Here is an 18,388-nt window from a genome sequence, read left to right as displayed (position 1 = left end):
AGTACTGGAGTTTCAGCTTTAGCATCATTCCTTCCAAAGAAATCCCAGGGCTGATCTCCTTCCGAATGGACTGGTTGGATCTCCTTGCAGTCCAAGGGACTCTCAAGAGTCTTCTCCAACACCACAGTTCAAAAGCATCCATTCTTCAGCACACAGCTTTCTTCACAGTCCAACTCTCACATCCATACATGACTACTGGAAAAACCATAGCCTTGACTAGACGGACCTTTGTTGACAAAGTAATGTCTCTGCTTTTGAATATGCTATCTAGGTTGGTTGTAACTTTCCTTCCAAGGAGTAAGCGTCTTTTAATTTCATGGCTGCAGTCACCATCTGCAGTGATTTTGGAGCCCCCAAAAAACAAAGTCTGACACTGTTTCCACTGTTTCCCTATCTATTTCCCATGAAGTGATGGGACCAGATGCCATGATCTTCGTTTTTCTGAATGTTGAGTTTTAAGCCAACTTTTTCACTCTCCTCTTTCACTAAGGGGTGATACTCTTAGCTATAATTCAAATGAGAAACAATCAAGGTAAGATCTTCCAGTTTTCTGACTTAGGAGGGGAATCTGAAGGCAAACCCTGAAGCATGCTGGTGTGCAATCAGCAATGCCACAAAAAAGAAGACAAAAACAAAAGCAAATTCACTCACTACCATACATTCTTCACATCTTTGAATTGTTTAATGATTCTATCATGGTCAATAAATACCACCTAATAGGAAATCTATCATATGTGCTTAAGATACATTGTAGAAGATTATAAGCTAACTTGAGACTGTTAGCTTCAAAATGTCTGTTAAATTTTCTTAAATAAATGAGTTTGCTTGAGTTAGGGCTCTTCCCAACTACTCTATCCTTTAAGGAGTGTTTTATATTCTACTTTAGTACAACAAGAAAAGAAAAGAAGCTGATAATGTTTTACTATAGAAACATATATATATATATATACATATATACACATATACACACACATATAAGTTAGGAATAAAAAAAAAATTCACACTCTGTGCAATTTCCTAAAACCTTTTAAAAAACAGTAATATACAATATAAAGCTATGAAGCGAGAGAAAGCCAGCCTCATTTCAGTTTACTGTTTAATTCACTTGTGACCTAAGAAACAAAGTACAAATAACCAAAGAAGAGCCACAACTCAGTGTATCCATAGAAGCAAAACAGACACAATCTTAGTAGTGATCTGTGTCCAGGATGTCTAACGTCCTAAGGGAAAACTACAATAACCAATCCCTTAAGAGAGACCTCAGGCTCTTAATGTTTATCCTATCTTCTAGAATGTAAACTGCTATTATAACTGAACAATTAAATATTTACAACTTCTGTGTGATATACAGGCAAACATTCAAACTGCTTCAGTGATTTACTAAAAAGTTTCAACTCCTAAATGTAACTTAAGGATCAATATTTGTTGCTGTTATTTAGTCGCCAAGTCATGTCCAACTCTTTTGAGACCCCAAGGACTATAGCTCGCCTGATTCTTCTGTCCGTGAGATTTCCCAGGCAAGAATACTGTAGTATATTACCATTTCCTCCTCCAATGGATCTTCTTGATTCAAGGATCAAACACACATCTCCTGCTTAGCAGGCAGATTCTTTACCAGTGAGCCACCACAGAGGCCCAAGGATATTAGCTTCCTTCTCAGTAATAGGTTGGCTCCCACTAATACTCTTTGAAACTTTTAAAATGCAAGTCCAGTCTAATCCCATGTCCTAGAAGACAGTCAGGAGAAGGCAATGGCAGTCCACTCCAGTACTCTTGCCTGGAAAATCCCATGGATGGAGGAGCCTGGTAGGCTGCAGTCCACGGGGTCGCTAAGAGTCAGACATGACTGAGCGGCTTCATTTTCACTTTTCACTTTCATGCATTGGAGAAGGAAATGGCAACCCACTCCACTGTTCTTGCCTGGAGAATCCCAGAGACGTGGGAGCCTGGTAGGCTGCCACCTATGGGGCTGCACAGAGTCGGACACGACTGAAGCGACTTAGCAGCAGCAGCAGCAGAAGACAGTCATTTTTGCTTTCTTTTTTTTAAATGCAAAACATTAAATCCAAGAGTTCTCTTCTGGTTACCTCAAAAAGCTCACAGTGTAATGTCCTCAAGTAAAGGTACACTGGGGATACAGCTTGTTACTCTGTCTACTCTGTAGGCCCAATACACTCTGCTGCATATGTTAAGCACTCTGTAAAGGTTTACTGCTTTGCTTTTGAAAATGTTAGTGTGTTAATGCTTTGAAAAACTCCTCCCATTGCCAAGCCACATCCTAGAAATGTACAGAGCTGACTTCCCCACCAGAGATGTGTTACTGTACCAGACTCATCTTTCACTACACTGAGAGGCTGTTCCTCTGACATCACTAGCTTTACAATGCTACACCCTTTCTCAGAAGCCTTCACTGATTCCCACTGCCCTTGGAATCAAGTCCCAATAAATCACCATTTAAGCCTGCCATAATTTTGACCTTTTCTATAGACTCCCCAGCATGAACTCTTTTTGATGCATTTTACCAAAAAAGATACATTTGGCCCGACCCTAGTTTGTGCAATTATCTAGACCAGGAACTGCCTTTCCTCTCCAGTCCTTTTTATGAATCCTACTGCACCCCTATCAGGCCCAGCCTACATCACTTCTGCGAATTTCTCGTGAGAACCCTCTTCAGAACCCACATTTTGCACACAATCTTCCACCACCTCCTTCTCTTCTCTGTATCTCCTGCACAAAGGGCATGGGCAATGTCAGACACTGGCTCTTCTGGCTCCCACAAAGCCTTCCAGGCATGCTAGCTGACTTCAAAGGAGAACTAGATATCTATAAGTACTTATTGAATACACTGTTTAGAAGTGACCACAGGGTTTTTAAACGAAATAATTTTGAGTTATTCAAGCTCATATTGAGATAGGACATAAGGCTCTATCTGGGCCTCTGAAGTAAAAGAAATGAAAAACTAGTTTAAAGAAAAGGTTAACAGTTCACTTTTATAAGCTTAAATTATAATTATTAACTTAAACTTAAATTAAAATTCTATAACTTACTCCTGGTCCTCCTATTTCTACAACCATACCTTACACCAAGGATAACTGGAAGAATAGTGAGGTGACTTTTACTTCTAAAACTTCACTTTCATCAGTCAAATGTTCATAGAAACACCCCAGTGTACAGCTGATATTCTACCTATTAGAAGTGACAGCCCAAAAGCAGAATGGTGAGAACAAGAAGCTCTCCCTTCCCAGAAGTCAGGAAACTACTCTCAGCTACCCATTTCTGGCAGCAGGAAGTTGATGCAAGAATAGGAAATAACTAAAGATTTTCAGCTGTACAAGCAATAGACCTCTTGAATTTTTAAAGAATTATATAAAATTGGCAATAAGGGGTAAAAGAAAAGGGAAAGACATTAAAAAAAAAATTTCTAATGAGCCGCAAAGAGAGTTCATTTTTTAAAACACTAGTGGTCAGTGATTTCATCTAAACAATCCTTGTTGTGGACCTGGCAGTCAAATTCAGCTATTCAAAGCTTATCTTTCTGAAAACCAGTACCAATTATGACCCTACTTATATGCTAGCTACTGAAATGGTACAACACAAAGAACACAAGCATACTGTCCACAGCCACACAGTTCACTGCCAAAATGGGACAAACAACTGAATGAAGGGTAAAGCTAAACAATCCTTGAACAAGACAAGGGCACCATACAACCTGCAGGGAAACAGGAGAAAAACCTCACAGGGTAAGAAAATGTCAGGGAAGCAATGAAACTGAGACTACATTCCATCCACTCCCCTCATATAGTTACGGCTCAAAGAGGTAAAACAACTGGCAAGGCCAAAGACTGTCCCAAAACTTGGGTCATTTTCCTCAGGGGAAGGTGAGCTAGGTGTGGCCTTCCCTGTAGTTAAGTGAGTCAGACCTTCGTCAACAGGGGCCTACGCACACGTAAGTGAAAAACCAGGCTACCAATTCCATAGGAGCTGGGGGAAAGGTAAGAGGGATAGGCCTATTAAAAGTCAACCTTTATAGACTTTTCAAAGAAAAAAATGTCTCAACATAACCACACTATTTTTCTTACTTTTACTTCAATGTCACTTAATAACTACCACATTTTATATCCCAATAACTATTTTCCCAACCAGACTGACTGGAACAGCAGGGCCAGACCTGCTGGATTATTCCAACTATGTTTTCACCCTAAAACTAAATGAAAACTTACTGACTGAAACTGACGTCAGAGCAGCACTAGGAAACAAATCAAATATACAATAACTTTCCCTCCTCTTTCTCTCTCCAATCCACTCTCCACCTAGCAGCCACTGTGTTTTGTTCAAAATACAAATCTGATTATGCCACATCCCTGCTTAAAACTCTACAATGGCTCTTCCCATGGCAACTCCTGATAAAGACAGAAATGCAGAAAGCTCTAAGAATGCTGGCCTTCACGAACCCACCCAGCCTCCTCTCTTGCCACGATACCCCACCTATTTGACTCCAGCTACCCATTAGCCCCACAGGAGCCTGGCTCTCTCCCTCCACAAGACTTGGATATTGCCATTCCCTATGCCTAACTTCCTGAGAAGGTGGTGGCACCCCACTCCAGTACTCTTGCCTGGAAAATCCCATGAACAGAGGAGCCTGGTGGGCTGCAGTCCATGCGGTCGCAAAGTGTCGGACATGACTGAGCGACTTCACTTTCACTTTTCACTTTCATGCACTGGAGAAGGAAATGGCAACCCACTCCAGTGTTCTTGCCTGGAGAATCCCAGGGATGGGGGGAGCCTGTTGGGCTGCCGTCTATGGGGTCGCAGAGTTAGACGCGACTAAAATGAATTAGCATGCCTAACTTCATTTCCTTATTTCTCTTTTCCTTCTGATCACAGCACAATTATTCTTATCCTCTCAGGGAATATTTCCCTGACAACTGTTATCTATCTTCACAGCCCTCACTGTAACAGTTATTGCCATTAAAATTTGCAGTAAATTATCTGTATGATTGTTTCATTAATGCCTGCTGCTTATAATCAATCATAAGCCCCATGAAGGCAGCAGCCATGTCTGTTTTGGCTCACCACTGTTATCTCCAACACCCAGCAGATGAATATTCATTGAATCATGAACTTAGTTAAAGAAGAAGCAAACAAATGATGGAACAAAAGAAAGGACTGCCTTTCAAAACACAGCACATAGATTAAAGGAAAGTTTAAGTCACTCCCTTCTTAGCCCAAGCTTTCAAATATAGGTGCTTTCACAAAGGAAATGATGGGAAAATATATACCTTTCACAAAATGATAGGAAAATAATACCAAGATGGTTCATTCATACTTCAGTCTTCTAATTAAAAAAGCTACTCATTTTTCATTCAACACTTAAAGTCACTCTTTTCATTGTAGCAACTCAAGTATTTGAAAATACTTTAGCAATGGGCAGGTCACTACTGCCTAAAATCACTAACACTACCACGACCATCATTAACGAGAGAGTTATATTTTTCTCTGTCTAGAAACTTTTCCATATTTCATGCAATGGAAACAAGTAAGCAGGGGTAGAAAGACTGATATCAGACAAAATAGACTTCAGAACAAAGTCTATAATAAAAGACAAAGGATGGCATTATATAATAATGAGGAGATCACTATAAGAAAAGGATGTAATACTCATTAACATATATGCACCTAATACAGGAGCACTTAAATATATAAAGCAAATATTAACAGACACAAAGGGAGATATGATAATATACAGTAACACCCGATTGACATCAGTGGACAGATCATCCAGACCAAAAAATCAATAAGGGAACAGCAGTCTCAAATACCACATTGGACGTAATCGGTATCTGAAAGACATCCCATCCAAAACACCAAATTGCACATTCTTCTTAGTGCTTTCAGAATGTTCTCTAGGATAGATCACATGCTAGGCCACAAAACAAGTCTTAAAACTGACAAGATACAAACCCAACCAAGCAATTTTTCTGACCAGAATAGTGAGACACAAGAAATCAAATACATGGGGAAGGAGGTAGGAGGTATATTCAAGTGGGAGGGGACATGGGTAAATCTATGGCTGATTCATGTTGATGTTTGGCAGAAACCAACACAACACAACTCCCCAAAATCTATCAGTTCAGTTCAGTTGCTCAGTCGTGTCCGACTCTTTGAGACCCCACGATTCGCAGCATGCCAGGCCCAAAATCTATAGAAGGCAGTAAAAGCAGTTTTAAGAAGTTTATAGTGATACAGGCCTTACTCAAAAAAACAACCTGATCTACACATAAAGGAATTAAAAAAAGAATTACAAAGCCAAAAGTCATAAGGAAAGAAATAGTAAAGATCAGAGAAAATATTGAGTAAAACAGAGACAAACACACACACACACACACACAAACCAATGAAACCAAAAGCTGGTTTTGGGTTTTTTTGTTTTTTGTTTTTTTTTGGTTAAAGGAAAATAAAATTGATAAACTTCCAGCCAGGCTCACTACCAAGAGAGAATCCAAATAAAAAATTAAAGAGGAGAAATAACAATCCATAACACAGAGATACCAGAAGATCTTAACAGAATACTAAAAGTAGTTATATACTAACAAATTAGATAACCCAGTAGAATGGACAAATTTCTAGAAACATACAACCTTCAAAGACTGAATTAAGAAAAATCAGACAATATCAACAGTGAAACTGAATCTGTAAAAAAAAAAAAAAAAAAAAAAAGAATTTCAGCAAAAAAAAAAATTCAAGACATGATGGCTTCACAGAAGAATTCTACCAAATATAGCAAGAAGAAAAAGCTAACACCTATCCTTCTCAAATTATTCCAAAAAAGTGGAAAGAATGGAACACTCCCAAATTGAATCTATGAGGACACCATTACCCTGATAACAAAACCAGAAAAAGACACTACAAAAAAAGAAAATTATAAGCTAATATCTCTGATGAATATAGATGCAAAATATCCTCACAAAGTATTAGCAAATCAAATTCAACAATAAAAATAGGATCACACACCATGATTAAGTGGAATTTATTCCAGGGATGCAAGGATGGTTTAATATCCATAAGTCAATGCGATATACTACATTAACAAAAGGAAGGATAAAATTTACATGATCACCTCAATAGATGCAAAAAAAATGTATTTGACAAAATGCAACATCCATTCAATATAAAAAATAAACTCAGCAAAGTGGGTAAAAAAACATATCTCAACATAATTAAGGCCATTAATGATAAATCTTTAGCCAATGATTAAAGCTGAAAACTTCTCTAAAATTAGTGACAAGAATGTTCACTCTTGCTACTTCTATTTAACATAGTACTGTAAATCCTAGTCACAGAAATTAGAAAATAAAGAGAAATAAAAAGACTCTAAATTGGAAGGAAAGAGGTAAAACTGTTACTACTTGCAGGTGACATGATACTATACATAGAAAAACCTAACATCTCAATACCAATAAAACATTAGAACTAATAAATGAATTCAGTCAAGTTGCAGGAAAGAAGATATCTCTACTGCTTTTCTATACACTAATAATGAACTATCAGACAGAGAAAGTAAGAAAATAAACTCATTTAAAATCACACCAGTCTCCATTTAATAAGGACACCAGTTATACTGAATGACTGGTCCTTCCTACCCCAATATCTGTTTCTAAACAAACACATTCTGAAGTACTGGGCATTAAGATGTTAACATATGTTGACTAGCTGCCACGAAAGAAGGGAACGAGCACCAGAGGCAGGACTAGCCATGACTTCAATTTGTAATCCAGAGGAGGAATGCAGGCCACCTGGCCACCACCAAGAGTACCAGGGCCAATGGAAAAGACACCACTGCAGTCCCAAACCGCCAAGCTATGAGCAGGCACAGGTCATTATCCACACATTCCTGGGAGCCTATGCAGATATGCTCTGCCAAGGGACCCACGACACAGGGCCAATTGCCCTGAGGGAGCGCATGACCTGCCTCAGACTGGCAAATTCCCTCAGGAATCAGCGACAGCAGGCACACCCCACAAACCCCAAATGTGTGTCTTGCACCCCTCCATCTCCTCAGCCCAAGTAAACAACTGAACCCTAGTAAGTAGCAACTTTCAGCCCTTCTCATATGTGCAGGAAACAGAGGAGGGCAGCCTACAAGCAGAGGCGGGTCCAAAATCAAAGCTGAGCACCAGGGGCTGTGTGATCTAAGAGGAAAGGAATTCCTTCCTGAAGCCACAGGTACAGCAGATTAAATCCCCACGATTAGTTTGAGCCTGTGGACTTTGGGGCCAACTGCAGACTTTGGAAGCAACTACAAGCTGCCATAAGACCAGATCTGAGTCTGAGGTGACCCCACAGCACCTACAGCAGGTCCAGAGAACTTCCTAGAAACACTGGAGACTTCCTGAGCCGGCAGATTGGAGGGAACTCACTGTGTGAAGAAGACAATGGAGGACATTTTTCTTACTACCACTCTCTCTCTGTATACATAATTAATTTTTCTTCTTTACACTGTTCCATTGTTACTTCTTTTTCATTATTCCTTTAATTTTGGTTTTACTTATTCCTCTTTTAAATGTGTCTATTTTAAAATCATTTTGTTTCTATTTTTACAGTACTCTCATGATATTGCATTTTTACCCATGTTTTTGGTTTGGTATTTTCGCTAGTCTAATTCTAAGTATTTGTTTTCACTTATGGATTTATTGACTTAACTGTTCTCTTTCATTTTTTGGTTCCTGTTTCCATTCTTTTTTTTCTCTCTCTCCCCTGTTCTCCTTGTGAGTGTGTGTTTATGAGTGTGTGAGTTTATTTAGCTATTTCTTTGACCATTTCTCACAGGGTTTTGTTTGTCTGTTCCTTGTATGATTTTGACTTCCTTTTCTTTTTTTCTTCTTTTTTTTCTCTTTTTAAGTCCCTTTCTTCTTCTCTTCTGTGCTGTGCAGCTTGCAGAGTCTTGGTGCTACAGTAAGGCGTTGGGTCTGGATGTCGAAAGTGAGAGACCCAAATCCAGGATGTTGGACCACGAGAGAACTCCCAACCCTGTGGAATATTAATTGGCAAGAGCTCTCCCAAAGGTTTCCATCTCAACACTAAGACCATGGCCCACCCAACAGCCAGCAAGCTCCAAAGCCAGGTGCCTCACATCAAATCATTACCAAAACAGGAACACAACCCTGCCCATTAGCAGATAGGCTTCCCACAGACATACCAAGCCCACAGATACCCCAAAACACAACAATGGAAACAGCACTGCCCTTCAGAGAGACAGTATCCAGCTCAAAGCACTAGAACATAGGAACTAGTTCACTCAACCAGGCAACTTTCACAAAAGCAGAATAAGTGAGGAAGAAGAATGAATAAGTGAATGAATGAGTAAGTGATCTGGGAGACAGAATAGTGTAAATAACTGAAGCATAGCAGAATAAAGAAAACCAAATGAAAAGAAAGGAGGACAGTCTCAGAAACCTCTAGGACAACATTACATGCACCAACATGTGAACTAGAGGGATACCAGAAGAAGAGGAAAAGAAAGAGAATGAAAAAATATATCTGAGGAGATAATAGTCTAAAAGTTCCCTAACATGGGAAAGGAAAATAGCCACCCAAGTCCAAGAAGCTCAGAGTCCCATACAGGATAAACCCAAAGAGAAACACGCCAAGATATATATTAATCAAACTCACAAAAACTAAACACAAAGAAAAAATATTAAAGCAGAAAAGTAAAAGCAATAAATAACATATAAGGATATCCCCATGAATGCATGTAAGAATTAAAGATTTTAAAATTAAAAAAAAAAAAAAAAGAGACAGCAGATATTTCAACCAAACTCTGCAGGCCAAAATGGAGTGATAGGATATACTTAAAGTGATGAGGGAAAAAAAAATCTACAGCCAAGATTACTGTACCCAACGATGATCTCATGAAGATTAGATGAACAAATCAGAAGTTTTACAGATAACCAGAAGTTAAGAAAATTCAGCACCACCACACCAGCTTTAAAGCAAATGCTAAAGGAACTTCTCTAGAGAGGAAACACAAGAAAAAAAAATACGAAAACCAACCCAAAACAATAGTGAAAGGTAAAAGGATCATATATATCATTACCTTAAATTTAAACAGATTAAATGTTCCAACCAAATGACAGACTGGCTGAATGGAAACAGAAACAAGAACTATATGCTGTCTACAAGAGACCCACTTCAGAGCTGGTGGGGTCACATACAGACTGAAAGTGAGGGACTGAAAAGATTCCATGCAAAAGGAAAACAAAAGACAATGCAGCATCAATACGTGCATCAAATAAAATAGGTAAACAAAGATCATTACAAGAGACAAGGAAGGACACTACATAATCATCAAGCAATCAAGCAAAGAAGAAATAGGAGCACCACAATGCATTAAGGCAAATGCTAACAACTATAAAAGGGGAAGTAAGACAGTAACACAGTAATACTAGGGGACTTTAATGCCCCACTAACACCAATGGAGATTATCCAGACAGGAAATCAATAAGGGAACACAAACATTAAATGACACATTGGACCAGTTAGACTGAATTGACATCTACAAGAATTTCATCTGAGAATAATAGAATTCACTTTATTCTCAAGTGCACATGGAGCATTCTCCAGAACAGATTACATCTTGGATCACAAATCAAGTCTGGCTAAATTTTAAAAAACTGAAATTATATCCAGCATTTTTTCTGACTACAATGCTATAGGGTTAAATATCAGCTAGAGTAAATAAACTGTAAAACACAAACACATGGAGGCTAAACAATACACTTCTGAATAACCAAGAGATCACTGAAGACATCAGAGGAAATCAAAGAGTACCTGGAAACAAATGACCGTGAAACTGTAACAACTGAAAACACGTGAATCAAGGCAGTGCTGAGAGGGACGTTCACAGCAATATAGGCCTACTTCAAGAAACAAGAGAAATGTCAAATAGACCACCTAGCCTCGCACCTACAGGAACAAGAAAAATAAAAAACTCCCTTTTAATAGAAGGGGAAAAATCATAAACATCAGAGCAGAAATAAATGAAAAAGAAACGAAAGAGACAATACCAAAGGTCACTAAAACTAAAATGTGATTCTTTCAGAAAATAAACAAAACTGACAATCTATTATCCAGACTCATTAAAATAAAAAGGGAGAAGACTCAAATCAATAAAATTAAAAATTAAAAAGAAGTTACAACAGACAACACAGAAATACAAAAGCTCATAAGAGACTACTACAAGCAATAAAATGGACAACATGGAAGAAATGGACATATTATCAGAAAAGTATATTCCTCCAAGACTGAATCAGGTGGTAGTGGTGGTTTAGCAGCTAAGTCTTGTACGACTCTTGCAACCCCATGGACAGTAGCCTGCCAGGTTCCTCTTTCCATGGGATTCTCCAGGCCAAGAATAATGGAGTGGGTTGCCATTTCCTTCTCCAGACTGAATCAGGAAGAAATAGAAAATATGAAAAGATGAATCACAAGCACTGAAATTGAATCTATGATCAAAAATCTTCCAACAAACAAAAGCCCAGGGCCAGACGGCTTCACAGGTGAAGTCCATCAAATATTTAGAAAACAACTAACATGTACCGTGCTCAAACTGTCCCAGAAAATAACAGAGGAAGGAAAACTCCCAAACTCATTCTATGAGGCCACCATCATCCTGATGACCAAAACCAGACAAAGATACCATAAAAATATCATAGGCTAGCATCACTGATGAACATAGGTGCAAAAACCCTCAACAAAATTCCTCCAAACAGAATCCAACAACATGTTAAAAGGATCATACAACATGATCAAGTGGAGTTTATCCCATGCATCCAAGGATTTGTCAATATACACAAATCAATCAATGTGATACACCATATGAACAAACCGAAAGATAAAAAACACATGATCATCTCAATACATGTCGAAAAAGCTTTTGACAAAATTCAACCAGCATTTATGATTAAAAAAAAAATCTTCAGAAACTTGGCACAGAAGGAACCTACCTCAATATAATAAAGACCATATAAAGCAAATCCACAAAAACATTATTCTCACTGGTGAAAAACTGAAAGCATTTCCTCTAAGATTAGGAACAAGACAACGGTGCCCACTCTCACCAGTGTTATTCAATATAGTTTTGAAAAGTCCTAGACACAGCAATCAGAGAGGAAAAAGAAATAAAGGGAATCTGTATTGGAAAAGAAGTAAAAATCTCATTGTTTGCATGTGACATGACACTATACATAGAAAAACCCCAGGTTTGCAAACAGAAAACTACCAGAGCTAATCAATGAATACAGTAAAGTCTCAGGATATAAAACTAATACAGAGAAATCCCTTGCATTTCTGTACACTAACAATGAAAAATCAGAAAGAGAAATTAAGGAAACAATTCCATTCACCACTGCAACAAAAGAGTAAACTATCTAGGAATAAACCTACCTAAAGAGACAAAAGATCTGTATACAGAAAACTGTAAGACACTGATGAAATAAATCAAAGATAATACAAACAGATGGAGAGATATATCATGTTGTTGGATTGGAAGAATCAATATTATGAAAATGACTGTACTTCTTAAAGCAATCCAGATTCACTGCAATGTCTATGAAAATGCCAATGGTATTTTTCACAGAACTAAAGCAAAAAACTTCACAACTTACATGGAACACAGAAGACCCCAAATTGCCAGAGCAATCTTGCCAAAGAAAAATGGAGCTGGAGGAATCAAGCTTCCTGACTTCAGCCTATACTACAAAGATACAGCCATGAAGACAGTATGGTACTAGCACAAAAACAGAAATACAAACTAATGGAACAAGATAGTAAGCCCAGAGATAAAGCTACACACCTATAGGCACCTAATCTTTGATAAAAATGGCATTAATACAACAATGAATTAAAAGTTTCTTCAATAAGTGGCACTGAGAAAACTGAACAGCTACATATAAAATTAGAACACTTCCTAATACCATATACAAAAATAAACTCAAAATGGATTAAAGACTTAAATGTAAGGTCAAAAACTATACAGTTCTTAGAGGAAAACATAGGCAGTGCATGCTTTGACATAAATTATAGCAATATCTTCTTTGACCCACCTCCTAGGGTAATGGAAATAAAAACAAAAATAAACAAATGGGACCTAATTAAACTTAAAAGCTTTTGCACAGCCAAGGAAACAATAAAAAAGATTAAAATTAACCCTCAGAATGGGAGAGAATAATTACAAATGAAGCAACTGACAAAAGATTAATCTCTAAAATATATAAGCAGCTCATATAGCTCATTATCAGAAAAACAAACAGCCCAATCAAAAAGTGGGCAGAAGGCCTAAACAGACATTTCTCCAAAGAAGACATCAGTCAGTTCAGTTGAGTTCAGTCGCTCAGTCGTGTCCGACTCTTTGCGAGCCCATGAATCCCAGCACTCCAGGCCTCCCTGTCCATCACCAACTCCCGGAGTTCACTCAGACTCGCATCCATCGAGTCAGTGATGCCATCCAGCCATCTCACAAAGAAGACATATATATGGCCAATAAACACTTGAAAAGATGCTCAACATCACTCATTATTGGAAAAATGCAAATCAAAAACTACAATGAGGTTACATTACCTTATACCAATCTGAATGACCATCATCAAAAAAAACTAGAAACAATAAATGCTGCAGAGGATGTGGAGAAAACGGAAGTCTCTTGAACTGTTGGTGGGAATGCAAATCGACACAGCCACTATGGAGAGCAATATGAAGATTCCTGTAAACCTAGGAATAAAACTACCATATGACCCATCAATACCACTACTGGGCATATACCCTCAGAAAATCATAATTCAAAAAGACACATGTGCCCCAATGTTCACTGCAGCACTATCTACAGTAGCCAAGACATGGAAGCAACCTAGATAAGACACAGTACATATATTTAATGGAACAGTATTCAGCCATAAAAAAAACAAATTTGAGTCAGCCATAGTGAGATGGATGAACCTAGAGCCTGTTATACAGAGTGAATTACATCAGAAAGAAAAAAACAAAAATATCATATATCAACACATATATATGGAATCTAGAAAAACAGTACTGATGAAGAACCTATTTACAGAGAAGAAAAGGAGATGCAGATATAGAGAACAGACTGGTGGACACAGTGGGAGGAGAGAGGGCAAATTGGCAAAGCAGCACTGACATATATACAGTAGTACGCATAAAATAGACAACTAGTGGGAAGCTGCTGTATTAAAGAGACAGCCCAGCCTGGTTGGTGCTCTATGACAATCTAGAAGGCTGGACTGAAGGTTTGAGAGAGGCTCAAGAGGGAGGGTACACATATATATGTGTGTGTGTGTATGTGAATATATATGTATATATATATATGTGTGTGTGTGTGTATATATATATATATATATATATATGACTAAATCTTGTTGATGTACCACAACCACCTCAAGATTGTAAAGCAATTATCTTTATTTTTAAAGGTAAAAATAAACTAATTAAATAAAATCACACCAAAAATACAAAATGCCTAAGAATAAACTTAACTAAGGAGGTGAAAAGGTTATACTCTGAAAATTATAAAATACTGACAAAACAAAAAGAAATAGATGATACAAAGAAATAAAAGATATCCCATGTACATAAGTTTTGAAGAATTAATATTATTAAAATGTTCACATCATCAAAAGCAATCTATAAGTTTAATTCAATCCCTATCAAAATACTCATGACGTTTTTCATAGAACTAGAGCATATAATCCTAAAATTTACATGGAACCACAAAAGACCCTGCACAGCCAAAGCACTCTTGAGGAAAAAAAAAAGAACAAAACGGGAAGTGTCACACTCCCTGACTAAAAGCCTATCATCATCAAAACAGCATGGTACTGGTACAAAATCAGACACATAGATCAATGGAACAGAATAAAGAGTCCAGAAATAAAGTTGTGCATCTGTGGTCAATCTACAACAAAGGAGGGAGGAATACACAAAGTATAAAAACCAGTCTTTTCCACAAGTGGTGCTGGGAAAATTGAACAGTTAACATGTAAGAGAATGAGATTAGAACAGTTTCTCACACTTCACACAGAAATAAACTAAAAAATAGAGACCTCAAACCATAAAACTCCTAGGAAAAAACATAGGCTCTGACACAAATTGTAAAAATATTTTTTGGATCTGTTTTCTAAGGAAAGGAAACAAAAGCAAAAATAAACAAATGGGATCTAATTTTACTTAAAAACTTCTGCACAGCAAAAGAAATCATTGACATAATGATAAGACAACCTACTGAATGGGAGAACATATTTGCAAATGATAAGCTGCTATCATTTACATAAATACATAAACAGCTCATACAATATCAAAAACCTGATTGAAAAATGAGCAGAAAGTCTGAGTAGACATTTTCCAAAGACAATATACAGATGGTCAAAAGACACATGAAAAGATGCTAAACATCTGTAATTTTCATAGAAAAGCAAAGCAAAACCACAATGAGATATCATTTCACATCTGTAAAAATAGTTACCACCAAAAAGTCCACAAATAACAATTGTTGGCAAAGATGTGGAAAAAAGGAAACATTCCTACACTGTTGGTAGGAATATAACTTAATACAGTCACTATAGAAAACAATACGGAAGTTTCTCAAAAACTTGAAAATAGAACTACCAGCAAGTCCACTCCTGGGTACACATCTGAAGAAAATGAAAACACTAATTTGAAAATGCATGCATTTGAATGTTCACAGCAGTATTACTCATAATAACCAAGACACAGAAGCAAATAAAGTGTCCGTAACAGTTGAATGAATAAAGAAGATGTGTTTTATCTATACAATGGAATACTGGATGGTGGTGATATATATGTCTGTGCTCAGTCACGTTCAACTCTTTGCAACCCTCTTTGTAGCCCACCAGGCTCCTCCGTCCATGGGATTTTCCCAGCAAGAATCCTGGAGAGGGTTGCCATTTCCTCCTCCAGGGATCTTCCCAACCCAGGGATCAAACCATGTCTTTTGCATTGCAGGCGAATCTTTACTACTGAGCCGCCAGGGAAGACCCCACAATGGAATACTACTCAGTCATACAAAACAATGAGATTCTGCCATTGACAAAAACATGGATGGACCTAGAGGGTATTATATAAGCTAAGGGAAGTAAGTCAGACAAAGAAAAATATTCTACATGGTTGGAAAAAGACTCTGATGCTGGGAGGGATTGGGGACAGGAGGAGAAGGGGATGACAGAGGATGAGATGGCTGGATGGCATCACCGACTCGATGGACGTGAGTCTGAGTGAACTCTGGAGTTGGTAATGGACAGGGAGGCCTGGCGTGCTGCAATTCATGGGGTCGCAAAGAGCTGGACACGACTGGGCAACTGAACTGAACTGAACTTATATGTGGAATCTAAAAAAGAAAACAAACTAGTGAACATAGCAAAACAAAAACAGACTCAGGTATAGAGAACAAACTGGTGGTTACCAGTGGGGAAAAGGAGGGGAGAGAAGGGACTGAGGTAGGGGATGAGAAATACAAACTAGTATGTATAAAATGGCTAGCCTACATATTGTACAGCACAGGGAAATATAGTTATTACTCTGCAGACTTTAAATGGAGTATAAACTATAAACTGTTGAGTCTCTATGTTGTACACCTGAAACTAATAACATATTATAAATTAACCATTCAATTTAAAATTTTTAATTAAAGTTTTCTTTTCATATGCTTTGCAATGATTAGTTAGAAACCCTAGACTAGCCAGTCCAACAGAAATGTAATACAAGTCAGAATTTTCTAGTAATCCCATTTAAAAATAAACAACTGAAATTAATTTAATAGAATTAAGTAGATAGAATTCTATTTAACCCAAAATATCCAATATTATAGAATAATAAAAATCATTTCTAAATGTAATATTTTAAAAACTTATATTTAACATTTTTTTGGTAATAAGTCTTGAAAATCCATTATGTATTTTCCATTTACAGAGCATCTCAGACTAGCCAAATATGACTAGTGGCTACCATATTGGACAGAGCAGCCTTATACCATTCACACTTCTGATAAATTACTTGCTCTTTTCCTTCCTTTAAAAACTTGCAGAAAAAGCTTTAAATGTTCTCTGTAGCAAACAAAGCAATAATGAGGGACAGGGAATATATTCACCATGTGCAATATGCTAAGTCGCTTCAGTCAGTCTGATTCTGTGCAATCCTATGAGCTGCAGACTGCCAGGCTCATCTGTCCATGGGATTCTCCAGACGAGAATACTGGAGTGGGCTGCCATTTCCTTATTCAGGGGATCTTCCTGACCCAGGAACTGAACCCACATCTCTTAAGTCTCCTGCAATGGCAGTCAGGTTCTTTACTACTAACACCACCTGGGTACCCCTATACACATCTGAAAAATAAAAATATGTTAAAGTAATAGTACCTTCTTAGTTCATTCATGACTTTAAAAGCTTTCTTCATATGCCAAGGATTCACTGTCACCGGGCAGTGTTTTTCAGTATTATCATCTTTTGAATCGAGAGGCTTCTGATGACCCTGATTTGTGCATCTGTACATAAGAGAAAATAACAAAACAGAGAAAAAGATCTTATTAAAGACAGTTTAGTTCAGACCTATCAGGTTACAAGAGATACAATGAACACATCTCTTCCCCACTTACTTAGAGGAAGTCTCACAGTATATTCCAACATAGGACTAAACGACAATTCAGAACACTTTCTGATGGTCACTGTGATTTTAACAAAAAAAGTACGTAATTACCTCCCTGGTGTCAAAACTCTCTCAAAGATGAGCACAGAAAATTCAGTAAAATGGTTCAGCTAAGCTAAGTCGCTTCAGTCGTGTCCGACTCTGTGTGATCCCATAGACGGCAGCCCACCAGGCTCCCCCATCCTTGAGATTTTCTAGGCAAGAACACTGGAGTGGGTTGCCATTTTCTTCTCCAATGCATGAAAGTGAAAAGTGAAAGTGAAGTCGCTCAGTCATGTCTGACTCTTAGCGACCTCATGGACTGCAGCCTACCAGGCTCCTCTGTCCATGGGATTTTCCAGGCAAGAGTACTGGAGTGGGGTGCCATTGCCTTCTCCAGATACCTTCAAAAGAAATGCTGAGAAAGGATCTTCCCTGTTGGAAATTAACCTGCTTTTTACATTCTGCAGTAGGCCTATTTACAAACCAAGACAGGAACTGGTTCATATTTTGTACATACTTCAGAAGCTTAGAATCTGAACTGAACTTTGTTCTCTATTGCAAGGTTATTTACAACATATATTTCAGACCTACTTTAATTCTTTACTGAGTATTAACGTATGGGCAGCCTCTGTACTATATATTTTTTCATTGTTTCTTAAATCCTCATAACTCTGTACGCTA

The 18,388-nt window shown here is 37.7% G+C and overlaps 1 protein-coding gene across 6 annotated transcripts in view; it reads right to left on the bottom strand.

The window, feature by feature from the left end:
- KLHL2 (kelch like family member 2) overlaps window positions 1–18,388 on the bottom strand; it is a 163,169-nt gene that overhangs the window by 132,574 nt on the left and 12,207 nt on the right. For 4 of the 6 annotated variants that reach the window (XM_060400599.1, XM_060400600.1, XM_060400601.1 and 1 more), the window contains exon 2: window positions 17,439–17,564. In XM_060400599.1, the coding sequence (XP_060256582.1) occupies window positions 17,439–17,564 (126 nt within the window). Of the gene's footprint in view, window positions 1–17,438; window positions 17,565–18,388 lie in introns of those variants that run through there. The other 2 variants (XM_060400602.1, XM_060400603.1) reach the window with 1 other exon arrangement.

The sequence above is a fragment of the Ovis aries genome, chromosome 17, assembly GCF_016772045.2.
Source record: "Ovis aries strain OAR_USU_Benz2616 breed Rambouillet chromosome 17, ARS-UI_Ramb_v3.0, whole genome shotgun sequence".
In the NCBI taxonomy this organism is placed as follows: Eukaryota; Metazoa; Chordata; class Mammalia; order Artiodactyla; family Bovidae; genus Ovis; species Ovis aries.
This window is presented reverse-complemented; position numbering and strand designations above follow the sequence as displayed.